The sequence below is a fragment of the Thalassophryne amazonica genome, chromosome 14 (genome assembly GCF_902500255.1).
Source record: "Thalassophryne amazonica chromosome 14, fThaAma1.1, whole genome shotgun sequence".
In the NCBI taxonomy this organism is placed as follows: Eukaryota; Metazoa; Chordata; class Actinopteri; order Batrachoidiformes; family Batrachoididae; genus Thalassophryne; species Thalassophryne amazonica.
In genome coordinates, this window is record NC_047116.1 from 31996001 (window position 1) to 32010592 (window position 14592).

At 40.7% G+C, this 14592-nt stretch overlaps 1 protein-coding gene across 1 annotated transcript in view; it reads left to right on the plus strand.

Moving 5' to 3' along the window:
• Window positions 1-14592, plus strand: part of LOC117524703 (potassium voltage-gated channel subfamily H member 7-like) — a 136717-nt gene that overhangs the window by 67288 nt on the left and 54837 nt on the right. Inside the window, exon 6 of the mRNA XM_034186519.1 lies at window positions 9707-10132. Within this exon, the coding sequence (XP_034042410.1) occupies window positions 9707-10132 (426 nt within the window). The remainder of the gene's footprint in view (window positions 1-9706; window positions 10133-14592) is intronic.

The window sequence follows — 14592 nt, forward strand, 5'->3', positions numbered from 1 at the left end:
CACTGATGCTTTAAATTAAATTTCCCCCTCAGACTGCAATCCCCTGATCTGTTAAAAAACATATTTTTAATATTTGCTGGAAGTAAATTGTTTATTGCTTTATACACGATTTGTACTGTTTGAAAATGAACCAAGTCTGTGAATTTTAAGAATTTGGATTGTAAAAATAGTGGATTTGTATGATCTCTATAGCCAGTATTATGAATAATTCTTATAGCTCTTTTCTGCATTACTGATAGTGATTGTGTTGTACCTTTATAAGTATTACCCCATACCTCTGCACAGTACTGTAAATATGGCAAAACCAGTGAGCAGTAAAGAATGCGGAGTGAGTTGTGGTCCAGAATATGTTTCGCTTTGTTTAGAACTGAAATGCTTCTTGACAGTTTACTTTGTATATGTTTTATATGAGTCTTCCAGTTTATCTTATCATCTATTGTCACCCCCAGAAACTTATTTCTGGGGGTGATACCCTTTCAATATCTACCCCCTCGACTTGTAACTGAACCTGTCTGTCTGTATTACAATAGCCAAATAACATGTATTTTGTTTTACTTAAGTTTAATGATAATTTGTTTCTGTCAAACCATATTTTCAATTTTCCCATTTCTATACTGATCCTCCTCAGTAACTCCTGCAAATCCCCCCCTGAACAAAAAATGCTTGTGTCATCTGCAAATAATACTAATTTTAATATTTTGGAAACATTGACAATATCATTTATATAAATTAGAAACAGTTTTGGACCCAATACTGACCCCTGTGGGACACCACAAGCATTGTCCAAGCATGATGATGTACAACCCCTGGCAAAAATTATGGAATCACCGGCCTCGGAGGATGTTCATTCAGTTGTTTAATTTTGTAGGAAAAAAGCAGATCACAGACATGACACAAAACTAAAGTCATTTCAAATGGCAACTTTCTGGCTTTAAGAAACACTATAAGAAATCAAGAAAAAAAGATTGTGGCAGTCAGTAACGGTTACTTTTTTAGACCAAGCAGAGGAAAAAAATATGGAATCACTCAATTCTGAGGAAAAAATTATGGAATCACCCTGTAAATTTTCATCCCCAAAACTAACCTTGGAGAGCTGTTGCACCAAGTGGACTGACATGAATCATGGCTCCAACACGAGAGATGTCAATTGAAACAAAGGAGAGGATTATCAAACTCTTAAAAGAGAGTAAATCATCACGCAATGTTGCAAAAGATGTTGGTTGTTCACAGTCAGCTGTGTCTAAACTCTGGACCAAATACAAACAACATGGGAAGGTTGTTAAAGGCAAACATACTGGTAGACCAAGGAAGACATCAAAGCGTCAAGACAGAAAACTTAAAGCAATATGTCTCAAAAATCAAAAAATGTACAACAAAACAAATGAGGAACGAATGGGAGGAAACTGGAGTCAAGGTCTGTGACCGAACTGTAAGAAACCGCCTAAAGGAAATGGGATTTACATACAGAAAAGCTAAACGAAAGGCATCATTAACACCTAAACAGAAAAAAACAAGGTTACAATGGGCTAAGGAAAAGCAATTGTGGACTGTGGATGACTGGATGAAAGTCATATTCAGTGATGAATCTCGAATCTGCATTGGGCAAGGTGATGATGCTGGAACTTTTGTTTGGTGCCTTTCCAATGAGATTTATAAAGATGACTGCCTGAAGAGAACATGTAAATTTCCACAGTCATTGATGATATGGGGCTGCATGTCAGGTAAAGGCACTGGGGAGATGGCTGTCATTACATCATCAATAAATGCACACGTTTATGTTGATATTTTGGACAATTGAAAGGATGTTTGGGGATGATGAAATCATTTTTCAAGATGATAATGCATCTTGCCATAGAGCAAAAACTGCAAAAACATTCCTTGCAAAAAGACACATAGGGTCAATGTCAATGAGCAGATCTGATATGATGCAGGTGTTAGTTTTGGGGATGAAAATTTACAGGGTGATTCCATAATTTTTTCCTCAGAATTGAGTGATTCCATATTTTTTTTCTCTGCTTGGTCTAAAAAAGTAACCGTTACTGACTGCCACAATCTTTTTTTTTCTTGATTTCTTATAGTGTTTCTTAAAGCCAGAAAGTTGCCATTTGAAATGACTTTAGTTTTGTGTCATGTCTGTGATCTGCTTTTTTTCTACAAAATTAAACAACTGAATGAACATCCTCTGAGGCCGGTGATTCCATAATTTTTGCCAGGGGTTGTATATTCCCCCAACTTCACAAACTGTTTTCTGTTACTTAAGTAGCTTCTCACCCAGTGCAACACCAACCCCCTAATCCCATACTGTTCAAGTTTATTGATTAATATGTCATGATTGATTGTATCAAAAGCCTTTTTAAGGTCTATAAATATTCCAACTGAATGTAATTTGTGGTCTATGGCGTTTGTAATCTCCTCAACTGATTCTATTAATGCAAGTGATGTTGAACTATGTGCTCTGAATCCATATTGACTATCAGTAAGTAATTTATGTTTATTTATGAATTTGTCTAATCTATTATTGAATAACTTTTCTAATAATTTGGAAAATTGTGGAAGCAAAGAAACAGGTCTATAATTTGTGAAGTGGTGTCTATCCCCAGTCTTATACAGCGGCACAACCTTAGCTATTTTCATTTGATTGGGAAATTTACCAGTTTGAAATGATAAGTTACAGATGTATGTTAATGGTTCTGCAATCCATTCAATGACCTGTTTTACCACCACCATATCAATTTCATTTAAATCGGTAGATGTTTTATATTTACAATTATTCACAATGTCTATAATTTCTTTTCCATCCACTGCTGTGAGGAACATTGAACAGGGATTTCTTTCTATGAGATTATTATCCCAATCCTCAGGTTGGGAATCGGGAATTTTTTCTGCCAAGCTTGGTCCAATATTTACAAAAAAATTATTAAAACCGTTGACTACCTCATCCTTATTTTCCTTCTTGACATTATTATCAATGAAATACTGAGGGTAACTCTGTTTTTTATTACCATTTTTGATAATGCTATTTAATATATCCAATATTCCTTTAATATTGTTTTTGTTATTATATAATATGTTACTATAATATTCCTTCCTACATACCCGTATAATATTAGTTCATCTATTTTTGTATTTCTTATATCTATTTTCTGCCTCTTTAGTCTTTAGTTTTATGAATTCTCTATACAGTGTATTTTTCTTATTACATGCATTTCGTAACCCTTTCATCATCCATGGTCGATCTTGGATTTTTTGTTTTCTGTAGTCTTGTTTAATTGGACAATTTTTATCATATAATGATGTAAATATTTGTAAAAAAGTTTCATATGCACTATCAACATCACTTTCACTGTATACCTTTTCCCAGTTTTGCTCCTGTAAATCCTTCTTTAGTGTGTTCATGTTTTCCTCTGTCCGCACTCGCCTGTATTTTATTTTCTCCTCTGGCTGATTCCGCCGATGGTTTCTATTATAAACGATGAAAACTGGTAGATGATCACTAATGTCATTGATTAATAATCCACTCACAGTATTATTCTCAATATCATTGCTGAATATATTATCAATTAAGGTAGCACTATGGGATGTAATTCTGCTTGGCCTGGTGATTTTTGGATATAAACTCATACTGTACATTATATTGATAAATTCATCTGTTATTTTATGCTTATTTGGATTGAGCAGATCAATAGTTAAGTCACCACAAATGAACACAGTTTTTTGATTAGTTTTTGAGAACGTTTTTTCCATACAGTCAGTGAATGTTTCAATACTAGATCCTGGTGCTCTATATATACAGCTGACTAATACATTTTTGCTTTTTTCTTCACATATTTCAATAGTTATACATTCTAATAAGTTATCGATCACAGTTGTCATATTGCACTTCCCAGCTTAATTTCAACATCGTGATATGTTTCGTATTGTGTAATATATATATATATATATATATATATAAACATCTACTTGAAAGTACACATGAAGTGTAAAAATAGTCATGTAAAGGTAAGTAATTGCAAGTAAATGTATTGGTGGTAGCTACATTGCTGTAGCCCATTTGTTAGTTTATGAAAGTACACTTTCCCAAGGGAATTCATTGATTTTCCTGTATAATCTGGATTTTATCCAAGGATCCTCTGGTTACAAGCCCACTTCCCGAACCACTAGACCATGGAGTCCACTTTTTCAGGGAATGATTTGTTACCTTTAGACACTTGCTTCTTATAGCTACAAGCAGAGGTGGGGCGAAGTCACTGTCAAGTCATTCTCAAGACATCCATCTGCAAGTCTCAAGTCAGCTTGCAAACAATTGGTCATCATTATGACTTGAAACTTGACTTGGGACTTGCTTATTCATGACTTGAGAGTGACTTGATTATGACCTCATCCCACCTCTGGCTACAAATATAAGTCACTGCAAGTCTAGATGTCAGTTTACAACAAGTATACTTTAATTTTATGCATTCTTCTCAGTACACTCCAAGTATACTGAGATTTTTTTGGTGTACTTCTCAGTATATACAAAGTAAACTGTAAGTATAATGTGTTAAGTATATGTCTGATAAGTACATAAGTAGGGCAGCACGGCCGTTTAGTGGTTAGCACTGTTGCCTCACACCAAGAAGGTCGTGGGATCGCTTCCCATCTGGACCCTTTCTGTGTGGAGTTTGTGTGTGTTCCCTGCAGGTGCTCCGGGTTCCTCCCACATCCAAAAGACATGCAGGTGAGCTGAATTGGGAACTTTAAATTGACTGTAGGTGTGCATGCGGGTGTGAATGTGTTTGTCTGTCTATATGTGGTCCTGTGATAGACTGGCATCCTGTCTGGGGTGTATCTCCCTCTCCCTGTGACCCTCAATTGGAGTAAGGTAGCATAGTAAATGGATGGATGGAAGTACATAAGTAAACAGAAAGTATACTTGCTTATTTGTAGTTTCAAAGAGGTATACTCCTAGTGAATGTGGATACACGTACTGGTAAAGGTGTGTAAAGACATTGTGCTTGAAGAGTTTATTTGTCCACATTGAAAATGAACATGCCTGGATCGTCTGCCTGAGTGGTTGCCATCAGGACCTGGGGCGGTTCCATGGTGTGGTGGATGCAGCGCTGCGCATCTTCCCAGACTTGGCTTGCGGTGTATGGAACACATGGGACTGTATTGCCCTTGACTGTAACTGCCACTCAGTACATGCCTCCAGCATGTGTTCAGCTGGGCTGTGGTTACGTGCAGGGACTTCATGTACTCTGAAAGCAGTGACACAGATGTGATTCACAGCAGGTAGTACACATTCCACATCCTAGTATTTTTTTCTCTGCACCTTAAAAACGCATGATATTTGGGAGTGATGTGCTACGTGACTAAGCAATTGTGGGATTTAGTGTTTTCATCAAAAGCACTCTGAGACCTATCTTTACCATCTATAGTGCACAGTCTAAATGGCAAAGAAAAGTTCATTTTGGGGGTGTCCAACTCCACTTTGCTATTTTCATAGCATGTAGGAGTGTAAAATAAGGGCCCTGTCCCACTGGCGTTTAGGAGGATTAGCGTATGGATTGCGCACAAAATTGGCTCATATTCGCTTAACATCCGCAATATGTGTGAAACATACTTGTATGAGTTGGCCGACACCTGCACACGTCCGCAATTATCCGCAGAGGCACGTTTTTCCGTTGCCAGCATTTTTGAGCTGCACAAAATTTGGCTGCGGATGACATCCGCCTTACATACTCCATACATACTCAATTCATACACAATACATACTCAATCTATGCGCTGTGTATCTGCCATTAACCGCTGATATCCACAACTGACGGGCATTTGCGGCTTGGCAGCGGCCCGGGACACTGTATAAAACAGATATATATCGTGCCTATCACGTCCATATAACAAACTAAAATATGTTGTAGTGACTGCATACAGATTGGCCACGAATAAAGTGTTTTTAGTTACATCTGCTTTGCAGCTGATTTGCGGACAATCTGTGAATGCATAACAAACACGTCACGTAAACCCAAAGTACTATATGTGGCAGAAAGCAACATACCTGCCAGTCAGTGCCAGTCCGGCTGTGTAGATCCACAAAGACATAGCTGCTGCAATCGCGTATCCTCCAGGACTTTTATTTAACACCAACAAAAGGAAGAGTTGCTGTTTAGCCACAACTCATGCTGAAGTCTGTTTTCTGTGACACTCTCAAAAAAAAAAAAAACACTGTCTCATACCCCGAGCGGCTTCCCCCCTCCCGCTTCCCAAACTCATGAACAGTTAACCCTTGCATGATAACAAGAACATTAACTCTGTGATCAACTTGTAAAGTCCAGCAAATGCTCCAGATGCTGTATTGTTGGTGTGAATAGTGATGCCGACGGCCCGAGTGCGCTTATTTTATGGCCGCAACACGTGCGCGATGCATTCATAATACACCCGTAATACTGCCGTGATAATCTCAGTGTGTCGGATCAGTTTCCTCACTACGTGCATTATATAACCGTGATTGTTCATCATATATTCACTATATATTATTAATATATCCGTAATTCATACTGGGACATTTGGCATTTTTGGCCATTTTTGTTGAGGATGACAACGAACGCCCATACTTTGTATACTCAATTCATGCGCAATTAATCCTCTCCCCAGTGGGACAGGGCCCTAAGGGGCAGAGCACAAATATGGGTGTTGTGGGTATAACATGAATGAAACCACGTCAGTTCATTGCTCATTATGTGGTTGACTCAGAAGTGAGAGGTTGTCTGGCTAAAAAACAGATGTGCAACTAACATGTCAAAGCAGTGATCAGTTACAGGAGCAGCAGCTTCCAAAGATGAAACAACTAAGCACATTATTGTTCCTGCAACATCTGCTGCAAAATGAGAACAGCTGTTGGGAAAGTGTAGTGACACGGACCCACAACAGAGGGCGTAAATGAACGGACAATAGAAGGAGTTAAATTTGAACACTTTACTGTTGTGAATGCCACAACCACACACAGCAGATTATAGAATAAATACAAAGTCAATGGATAAAGGTGTCGTGTGGGCAGGCTCGACGATAGGAGACGCCCGTCTAGAGAAGAACCGGAACCACACGATTTCCTCCGCCACCGAACCCGAAGGATACTGGAGCCGCCAGGTCCCGAGTCCCCCAGGTGGCCACCGTCTCCGCGTGTCGGATCTGGTACTGCTGGCGAAGAGCAAAGACAGTCAAGTGTGGGTGTGTGTACACCCAGTAACAACAACGGTGGGAATTCCACCTCCACCTCTAACACACTCGTGCAGCTCCTGTCTCAAACACTTATCTGACGGAAAGCAGAGCGAAGCAGTCGCGGCCCACGCCGGTCCTCCGGGGAGACAGCTGCAACAATGTATCTACTGGAATCAATATTGGAATATTCAGGCTGAGAGTATTACCTCCGTAGGAGAACGATATCTCAGCGACGTGGTGGAGGTGTCATCCTGCTTTTATCCGGGGTGAAGTGCAGATGATCGGTGACAGCTGTCATAGTTGATGAGTGACAGCTGTCACCTCGGCTGTTCCTGTGAGGCGGCAGCGCCCTCTTGTGCCTGAAGCCCGCACTTCAGGCAGCGCGCCCTCTGGTGGTGGGCCAGCAGTACCTCCCCTTCTGGCGGCCCACACAACAACAGCATCAGTTTGAAACTAGCAATGACGCACGCATTGTGCACTGATTTGAACTGGGAGGAAGATAGGAACATATAGATAGTAGTAATATCAGCAATCAATGATGAATGATAATTCATCATTGATTGCTGATCTTTGATCCTGATCATTGATCATGAGTGCTGACTTTGGGTTCTGATCACTCTTCCTAAAAAGAAGACCTGAAAGTTCAACTACAATTTGCCACACGGTCCATCTGTGGTGCAAGCCTAGATTTGATCTGTTATGGTGAAAGAAAATCCTTCTATACCTCTTCATCATGAAGCTGTATAACTGGTGATACAAAATGCAAAACATGCACTATGCACAATTTCTTCACTCACAGCCACAGAAGCCTATAACTTCTTCTGGGTTGTCTGGGCATCTTGGTGTCTTTCCTCACTCTTCTTTCAGTTTTTGAGAACTGTCTACTCCACACAGATTTACCACAGAGTGTCATGCTGTTTGTATTTCTTCATAACTGATGTAAATAAAGTCCAAGACATATTCAGTGACTTGGAAATGTTCATGTATCCATCCCCTGACTTGTCTGAAGAAAATTGGCAATTTAACTGAGTATTTACAGGTATTATACCAAAGGGGTCCATTATGTATGCAATCCATCATTTTGGCTTTTATATTTTTAATTAATTTATATTAGGTTGTAGAGATTTTCTTTGCATTTGAATTTCAGGAAGATAATTTTAGAATTTTTTATATTGAGAAGCCTGATTTAAATTTGTATATCGAAATGGCATAAACAAATTAAAATATGTGCAATACCAGGGGGCCCAATACTTTTGAAGGGCACTGTATGATCATCACTGAACTTAGATTATGATTGCTGTGATGCTATAATAAAAAAAGACATTTGCAAAACTGAAAATTCTGTTTGTTAAGTGTGATTCAGCGCAACGACTGTGTGATATTTGGGCGGGCGCTGTTCACACTGCCATCCAGTAGATGGCATTGTTCTGTGCATTTTGACCCATCTACTGGGTCAACAATTAACAAACAGAATTTTCAGTTTTGCAAATGCCTTTCTTTTTTACAAATGACAAAAATCACATATTTTACGAATACACATTTTTTTTTGTAAAAACCAACACACACATTACAGTAACGTGTGTTGATTTTTACATATAATAAACCAGCCAATCAGTGATGAGCGGAGGTTCATTACCCCATAATGCCATTTGGCATCTGTGTGTGTTAATGTCCAAACCTTCAGAATTAGCGCATTATTTTAAATTCAAAAGATATGTGTTATATTTTCACTTTGTAAAAATGGCAGAGTTGACATTAATGTACATAAACTATCTGGATTAATTTGGTTTATAAATCAAAACCATAAGTCAAATTTGCTTTGCTTTCATGACATCTGCCTCACGTCTGGAGAACTGTATGTTGAATGTAAATGACTCTTCCTTACAGCAGTGGGCAGGGCGCACAAAGACAGCAGCACTGACTCATTGGTTGTGTTGGGTTTGTGATGTCTGGTTCTAATCAGAAGCGTTGACAATTCTTAAACTCAAAACTGGCTTGTCAGTAGCTGAGAGTGTACTGGAGACAATACTGAAAGTTAGGGGTTAGCTGTAGATTCCGCTAAATTTTTTATTGGTTTATTGGTTTAGTGTTATAAAAGTTAACTTTTCAGTTAGCGGCTTAGCGGTTATCGAAGCTAACTTTTTGGTTCGCTATGCCCACAATTGGATCTGACAATTGATCAGGATCAAAATGAGTCAAGAAATAATCAAAAGACAAAATCTGCTCCATGATCAAGATCTGCAGCAAAATTGAATCAGGTGTTCCTTTGTCCAAGGTCTCCTTCTCCATCACATTTCAATGAAATCTGATCATGTCCTTAGGCAACAAAAACATGACCTCATTTGCAGAATTAATGAATTTAACTTTTCTTTGATCAGATTTGCCAAAACTATGATCAACGCATGGACTTCTTACAAAATGTAATAGGAAATAAAGCATTTGTGCTATCCTCAGTGTTTGGCTGTAATCGGGCACTGCATTGACTTTTTTTTGTTTGTCACTCATCCAGGTGCTGTCACTGGGCGCTGACGTGCTGCCAGAGTACAAACTGCAGACAGCCCGAATTGACAAGTTCACCATCCTCCACTACAGCCCCTTCAAAGCTGTGTGGGACTGGCTGATCCTGCTGCTGGTCATCTACACGGCCATCCTCACTCCCTACTCCGCGGCTTTCCTCCTCAACGACCAGGAGGAGCAGAGGCGGCGTGAATGCGGATACTCCTGCAGCCCTCTCAACGTGGTGGATTTGATGGTGGATATCATGTTCATCATCGACATCCTCATTAACTTCAGGACTACTTACGTAAACCAGAATGAGGAGGTCGTCAGCCATCCAGCTAAGATAGCAGTCCATTACTTCAAAGGCTGGTTCCTTATAGACATGGTGGCAGCAATCCCCTTTGACCTCCTTATCTTTGGCTCAGGATCAGATGAGGTATGTTATCCTTAATGCATGTGTTTTTTGCTTCTTTTTTTTCTGCCCAGGCAGCTTTACTTCACATGAGCCCATCTGTGCTTGCTCTCTTTCAATTTACTAAACGCAGACTTGTGCCCGTGGGCTCACTACTTACAGCCTGAATCTTTCTGTCTCAGCTCTGAAAGGATTACTTTAAATTGAATTTTTTTTTTCTTTTTTTTTTTTTTTTTGAATGGTCCTCATTCGAGAATCCATTTACATAGATTAATGGCTTACCAAATGGCAGTCAATGATGTGTTTATAAGAGGGGCAGGCCAACAGGGCTATGTGCACAGCTTACATGCAGATCTGAGATAGTGATTGGTAGGACTGCTGCCAGGTCTGCTGGCTTGTTTTTCGGTAGGATATGTCCCCTCAGGCTCGGGATTTACTTCACTACTTTATCGTGCTTTGTAGGCACACACGACGCCAAAAAAACTATGATTATAAACCATAATCATCCTTTCCTCTGCTGGTGCTGAGTCAGTTCATCGAAGGACAATAAACCAAAAATGATATCAAAATCAATAGTAATTTTATTAACCTAATAAATGGTTTATTATTAAATTATTAATTATAAATGTAATATTTATTATTAATTAGAAATTAAACAAAAAATTGTGCGGTGACTGAATTCTTCTGCATAAACTGTTCCAATATTTTACACAAAAATCATGCTGATTAATCATGTTGTAATAATTAACTGATTATTACACCTTGTTTTTGGCACTATATGTTGGACTGTGAACCTACAAAGTAACAAGAATTTATTTAAGCTGAAAACACCATTTGCTTTCTTTGATATACTAATTTTTATTTGACAATTTTGTTGTTTTTTATTTTGAAATTTTCAAATTTGTTCTTTGACTGACATAGTAATAAAGGAAATATCAATAATGCATATATTCACCGAAACACAAGGGTGTTTACGACTTTTGCACACTACTGTATGGTCATAAAACACTGTTGCATGAAAATATGTTTGGTTCATGCGTCACATAGTACTTCTTAAAATGTAGTTTACAGGGGAAAAATATTTATAACTAAGCATAAATTTGAGATATTGAGTGTAGAGTTACAGATAGTTACAGATACTGATCTGATTTTCTTATTATTATTTTTAGTGTTCTGGTTCACGTTTCACAATATTCCACATCTAACTACTAGAGGTGGGCGATACTGGGAATTTTGGTATTGATCCAATACCAAGTAAATACAGGCCCAGTATCGCCGATATCGATACCAGTACTTTTTCATATTTAAGCTTCATAGATCCAAAGGATCCAAAAGACTTTATTATCACAATCAACATTTTTGTTTAAAAAAAATATCACTCAACACAACTTAAAAAAAAAAATCTCCTGAGGTAGAGGGCTGACTCGAGGAGCACGCTGAGTGGGTGGGCCAGGCTGAGCCGACCTGCATGGCTGTTGGCTGGCACAGCTAAGCCACGTGATGGCGCAACAACAAAATACCAGAGGGGGGAGGGTGTGCTGCTCCGTGTTGTGTGACACAGCGCAGCACTGCTCTTACAGACAGAGAGCAGAGTTTGATGAATCTGTGTGCACAGCAGTCAGTGCATGCGGGAGAGAAAAAAACTTGAGTATCAATCTTTTTACATGAGGATTGTTCAATATCAATACCAGCGTTGGTATCGATGTTATCGATATTAGGATCGATCCGCCCACCTCTACCAACTACCTTCCGATCACAACAACAAATCAAAATGAGACACCAGCAGATGTTTTTCACGAAGTTGATTGAATTAATTTAGCAACTTAATTTGCTTTTTTTAATCTACAAGTGCTCAAGTCATTCTTTTGATCCAACCAAGGAATATACATTAAAATAACTTTCTTTTGCCTTCTCACATTTTTCTTGGGCTCGCCACAGCAGATCCTGTATGGATCCACATGTGGCTTTGGCCTCAGTTTTAGACCAAATGACCTTAGTGACATAATTCCAGTACAAGGAGGACAATGTCATGGGCGGCCTTGAACTAGGGACCAACCTCTGCTCCGTCCTTCGCTCTGGCAAATAAAACTGTTTCTTATGACAATCCGTCTTTTCTCTGCGTTGGAGTCTCAAACCATTGTCTACTCAGGTATTACATTTAAGCCAGTGAAAGACCACGCAGAGCCAACGTAAAGATGGATTTGGACTTTTGGCTCCTATTACAGGATGCGCTGGAACAGCAAAAACCCTCACCCAAGCCGATTAAACCAGCTGGTGCTTTTGCAGACTTTGCTCGGGTAAGGAGAGTTTTTGCCAGATTGAATTCATTCTACATCAGCATCTGCTCCTGTCATCCCCAACTCTAAGAACTGTGCTCAGCTTTTGGACAATGCTTGGTCTCTAGTTGAAAAGAGTCCCCACCTGTGCAAGTTGTTTCCTGGTTTTGATGACATAGACTATTTGGTTAATCTGAACTCTCTCCCGGTATGGCTCCAAGATCCCGAGTTCCTGTTTGCCAGTCTGAATCATCTTTATTTAAGACAGGCACTCCTTCACATTCAGGGCTTAGCTCACAAAATGTTTGTCAGAAAGAACCTAATCCCTTTGGAGATTCTAGTCACCTAGTACATTCCTAGACTCTCTAGTTTAAAGACAGACATGCTACTAGGCCAAATATCTCTCAGACCCAGATGATTTCCTGGCACAAGTTTCTGCTACTTCCTTTTCCTTACCTCAGTCACCTTCACTTCAGCCTTCTCCAGCGCCGACGCCTTGTCCGTCTCCAGCGGTGTCACCTCATCGGCCTCCAACACTGACACCTCAGCAGTCTGTAGTGTTGCCCACAATGGTGCCTCCTCCTCCAGAGTCTTCAGCTGTGCCTTCAGTGGCACCCACGTCTCAAGAATCTTCAGCACCGCCTTTAGCAGTGCCATCTCCAGAGCCTTCAACGACACCTTCAGCAGTGCCCACGTCTTCAGTGGCACTCATGCCTCCAGAGTCTTCAGCAGCACCTTCAGTGCTGCCCGTGTCTTCAGGTTCGTCTTCAGCAATGCCAATGCCTCTAGAGCCCTCAGCTGTGCCTTCAGCAGCACCCACATCTCAAGAATCTTCAGCGGCACCTTCAGCAGTGCTCACGTCTTCAGTTTGACCCATGTCTCCAGAGTCTTCAGTGGCACCTTCAGCAGTGTCTACACCTTCAGAGTCTTCAGCAGCACCTTCAGTTGCACCTTCAGTGGCGCTCACATCTTCAGTGGTGCCTTCAGTGCTGGCCACATCTACAGCGCCACTAGAACCCTCAGCAGTGCCTTCAGCTGTGCCTTCAGCAGCACCCACATCTCAAGAATCTTCAGTGGCACCTTCAGCAGTGCTCACGTCTTCAGTGGCACCCATGCCTCCAGAGTCTTCAGTGGCACCTTCAGCAGTGTCTACACCTTCAGAGTATTCAGCGGTGCCCATGCCTCCAACAACACCTTCAATGGTGCCCACATCTTCAGCGGCACCTTCAGCGGTGCCTATGTCTTCAGCGACTCCCACGTCTTCAGCGGCGCCTTCTCCTCCTGAGTCTTCAGTGGCGCCTTCTCCTCCTGAGTCTTCAGTGACACCTTCTTCTTCAGGGGTGCCTGTTCCACCTCCAGGGTCTTCAGCGATGCCTCCTGCAGGGTTTTCAGCTCCACCTACGCCAGGGTCTTCAGTGGCAGCCTCCACTTCCAGATCCATCTTCAGTGCCTCTGCCTACAGAGCCTCCGAAGAGTGCCTCATGTGTCACTGCATTTAGGAAAATTATTTCATCTGTGTTAGGTCTCGTGCTTATGTTGCTCTTTTGTTTTCCACATATTTTGTGTCTTTCCAGCCAGTGGTATGGTTCTCTGGTCATCATTCTCGTGATCTTTTTGTTTGTTTTTTCCCTTGTTGCCCCCACAGTTGCTGTTCTGTTACTTCATTTGCTTTTTTCTATCCCCAGTCTTCTCTCTCTTGTGTTTGTCTTTGGTCCCCAGTTCTGCTGCCCTCCCTGTCATCTATGTTTTCTTTGCTTATTTATTATGTGATATACTCGTATTGCGTATTTTTTCTGCCCTCAGTGTCCCACGTAACTACCTACTAGTGTATGCCCATTGATTTTCCCACTGTCAGCCCTCTGGTTTGTCTGTCCTGTGTCACCCCCACTGTTGCCCCTTTGACCTCCCATCCCCCTGCTATTGGCCACCTTGCCATTCACCTGGTGTTCACCCTGTCCTCTGTCATATATGTTGTAGGTCCACTGTTTGTTTGTCTGTCCCCTGTTGGCCTCATGAGCTTCCTCTTGAGGGCCTGGTTGCCCCCTATCGGCCAGACCCCAAAAGTTTTTTACATGTCCTGTCCCTTTACCCGCCCCACTTGTTGTTCTGGTGTCTGTTGGTGGTTATTTTGTTTTTCGGCCCCCTCCCAGTGTCTTTGGTGCATTTTGGTGGTCACAGTTTCCTTGTGCATTTTGGTTAACTTTCTTT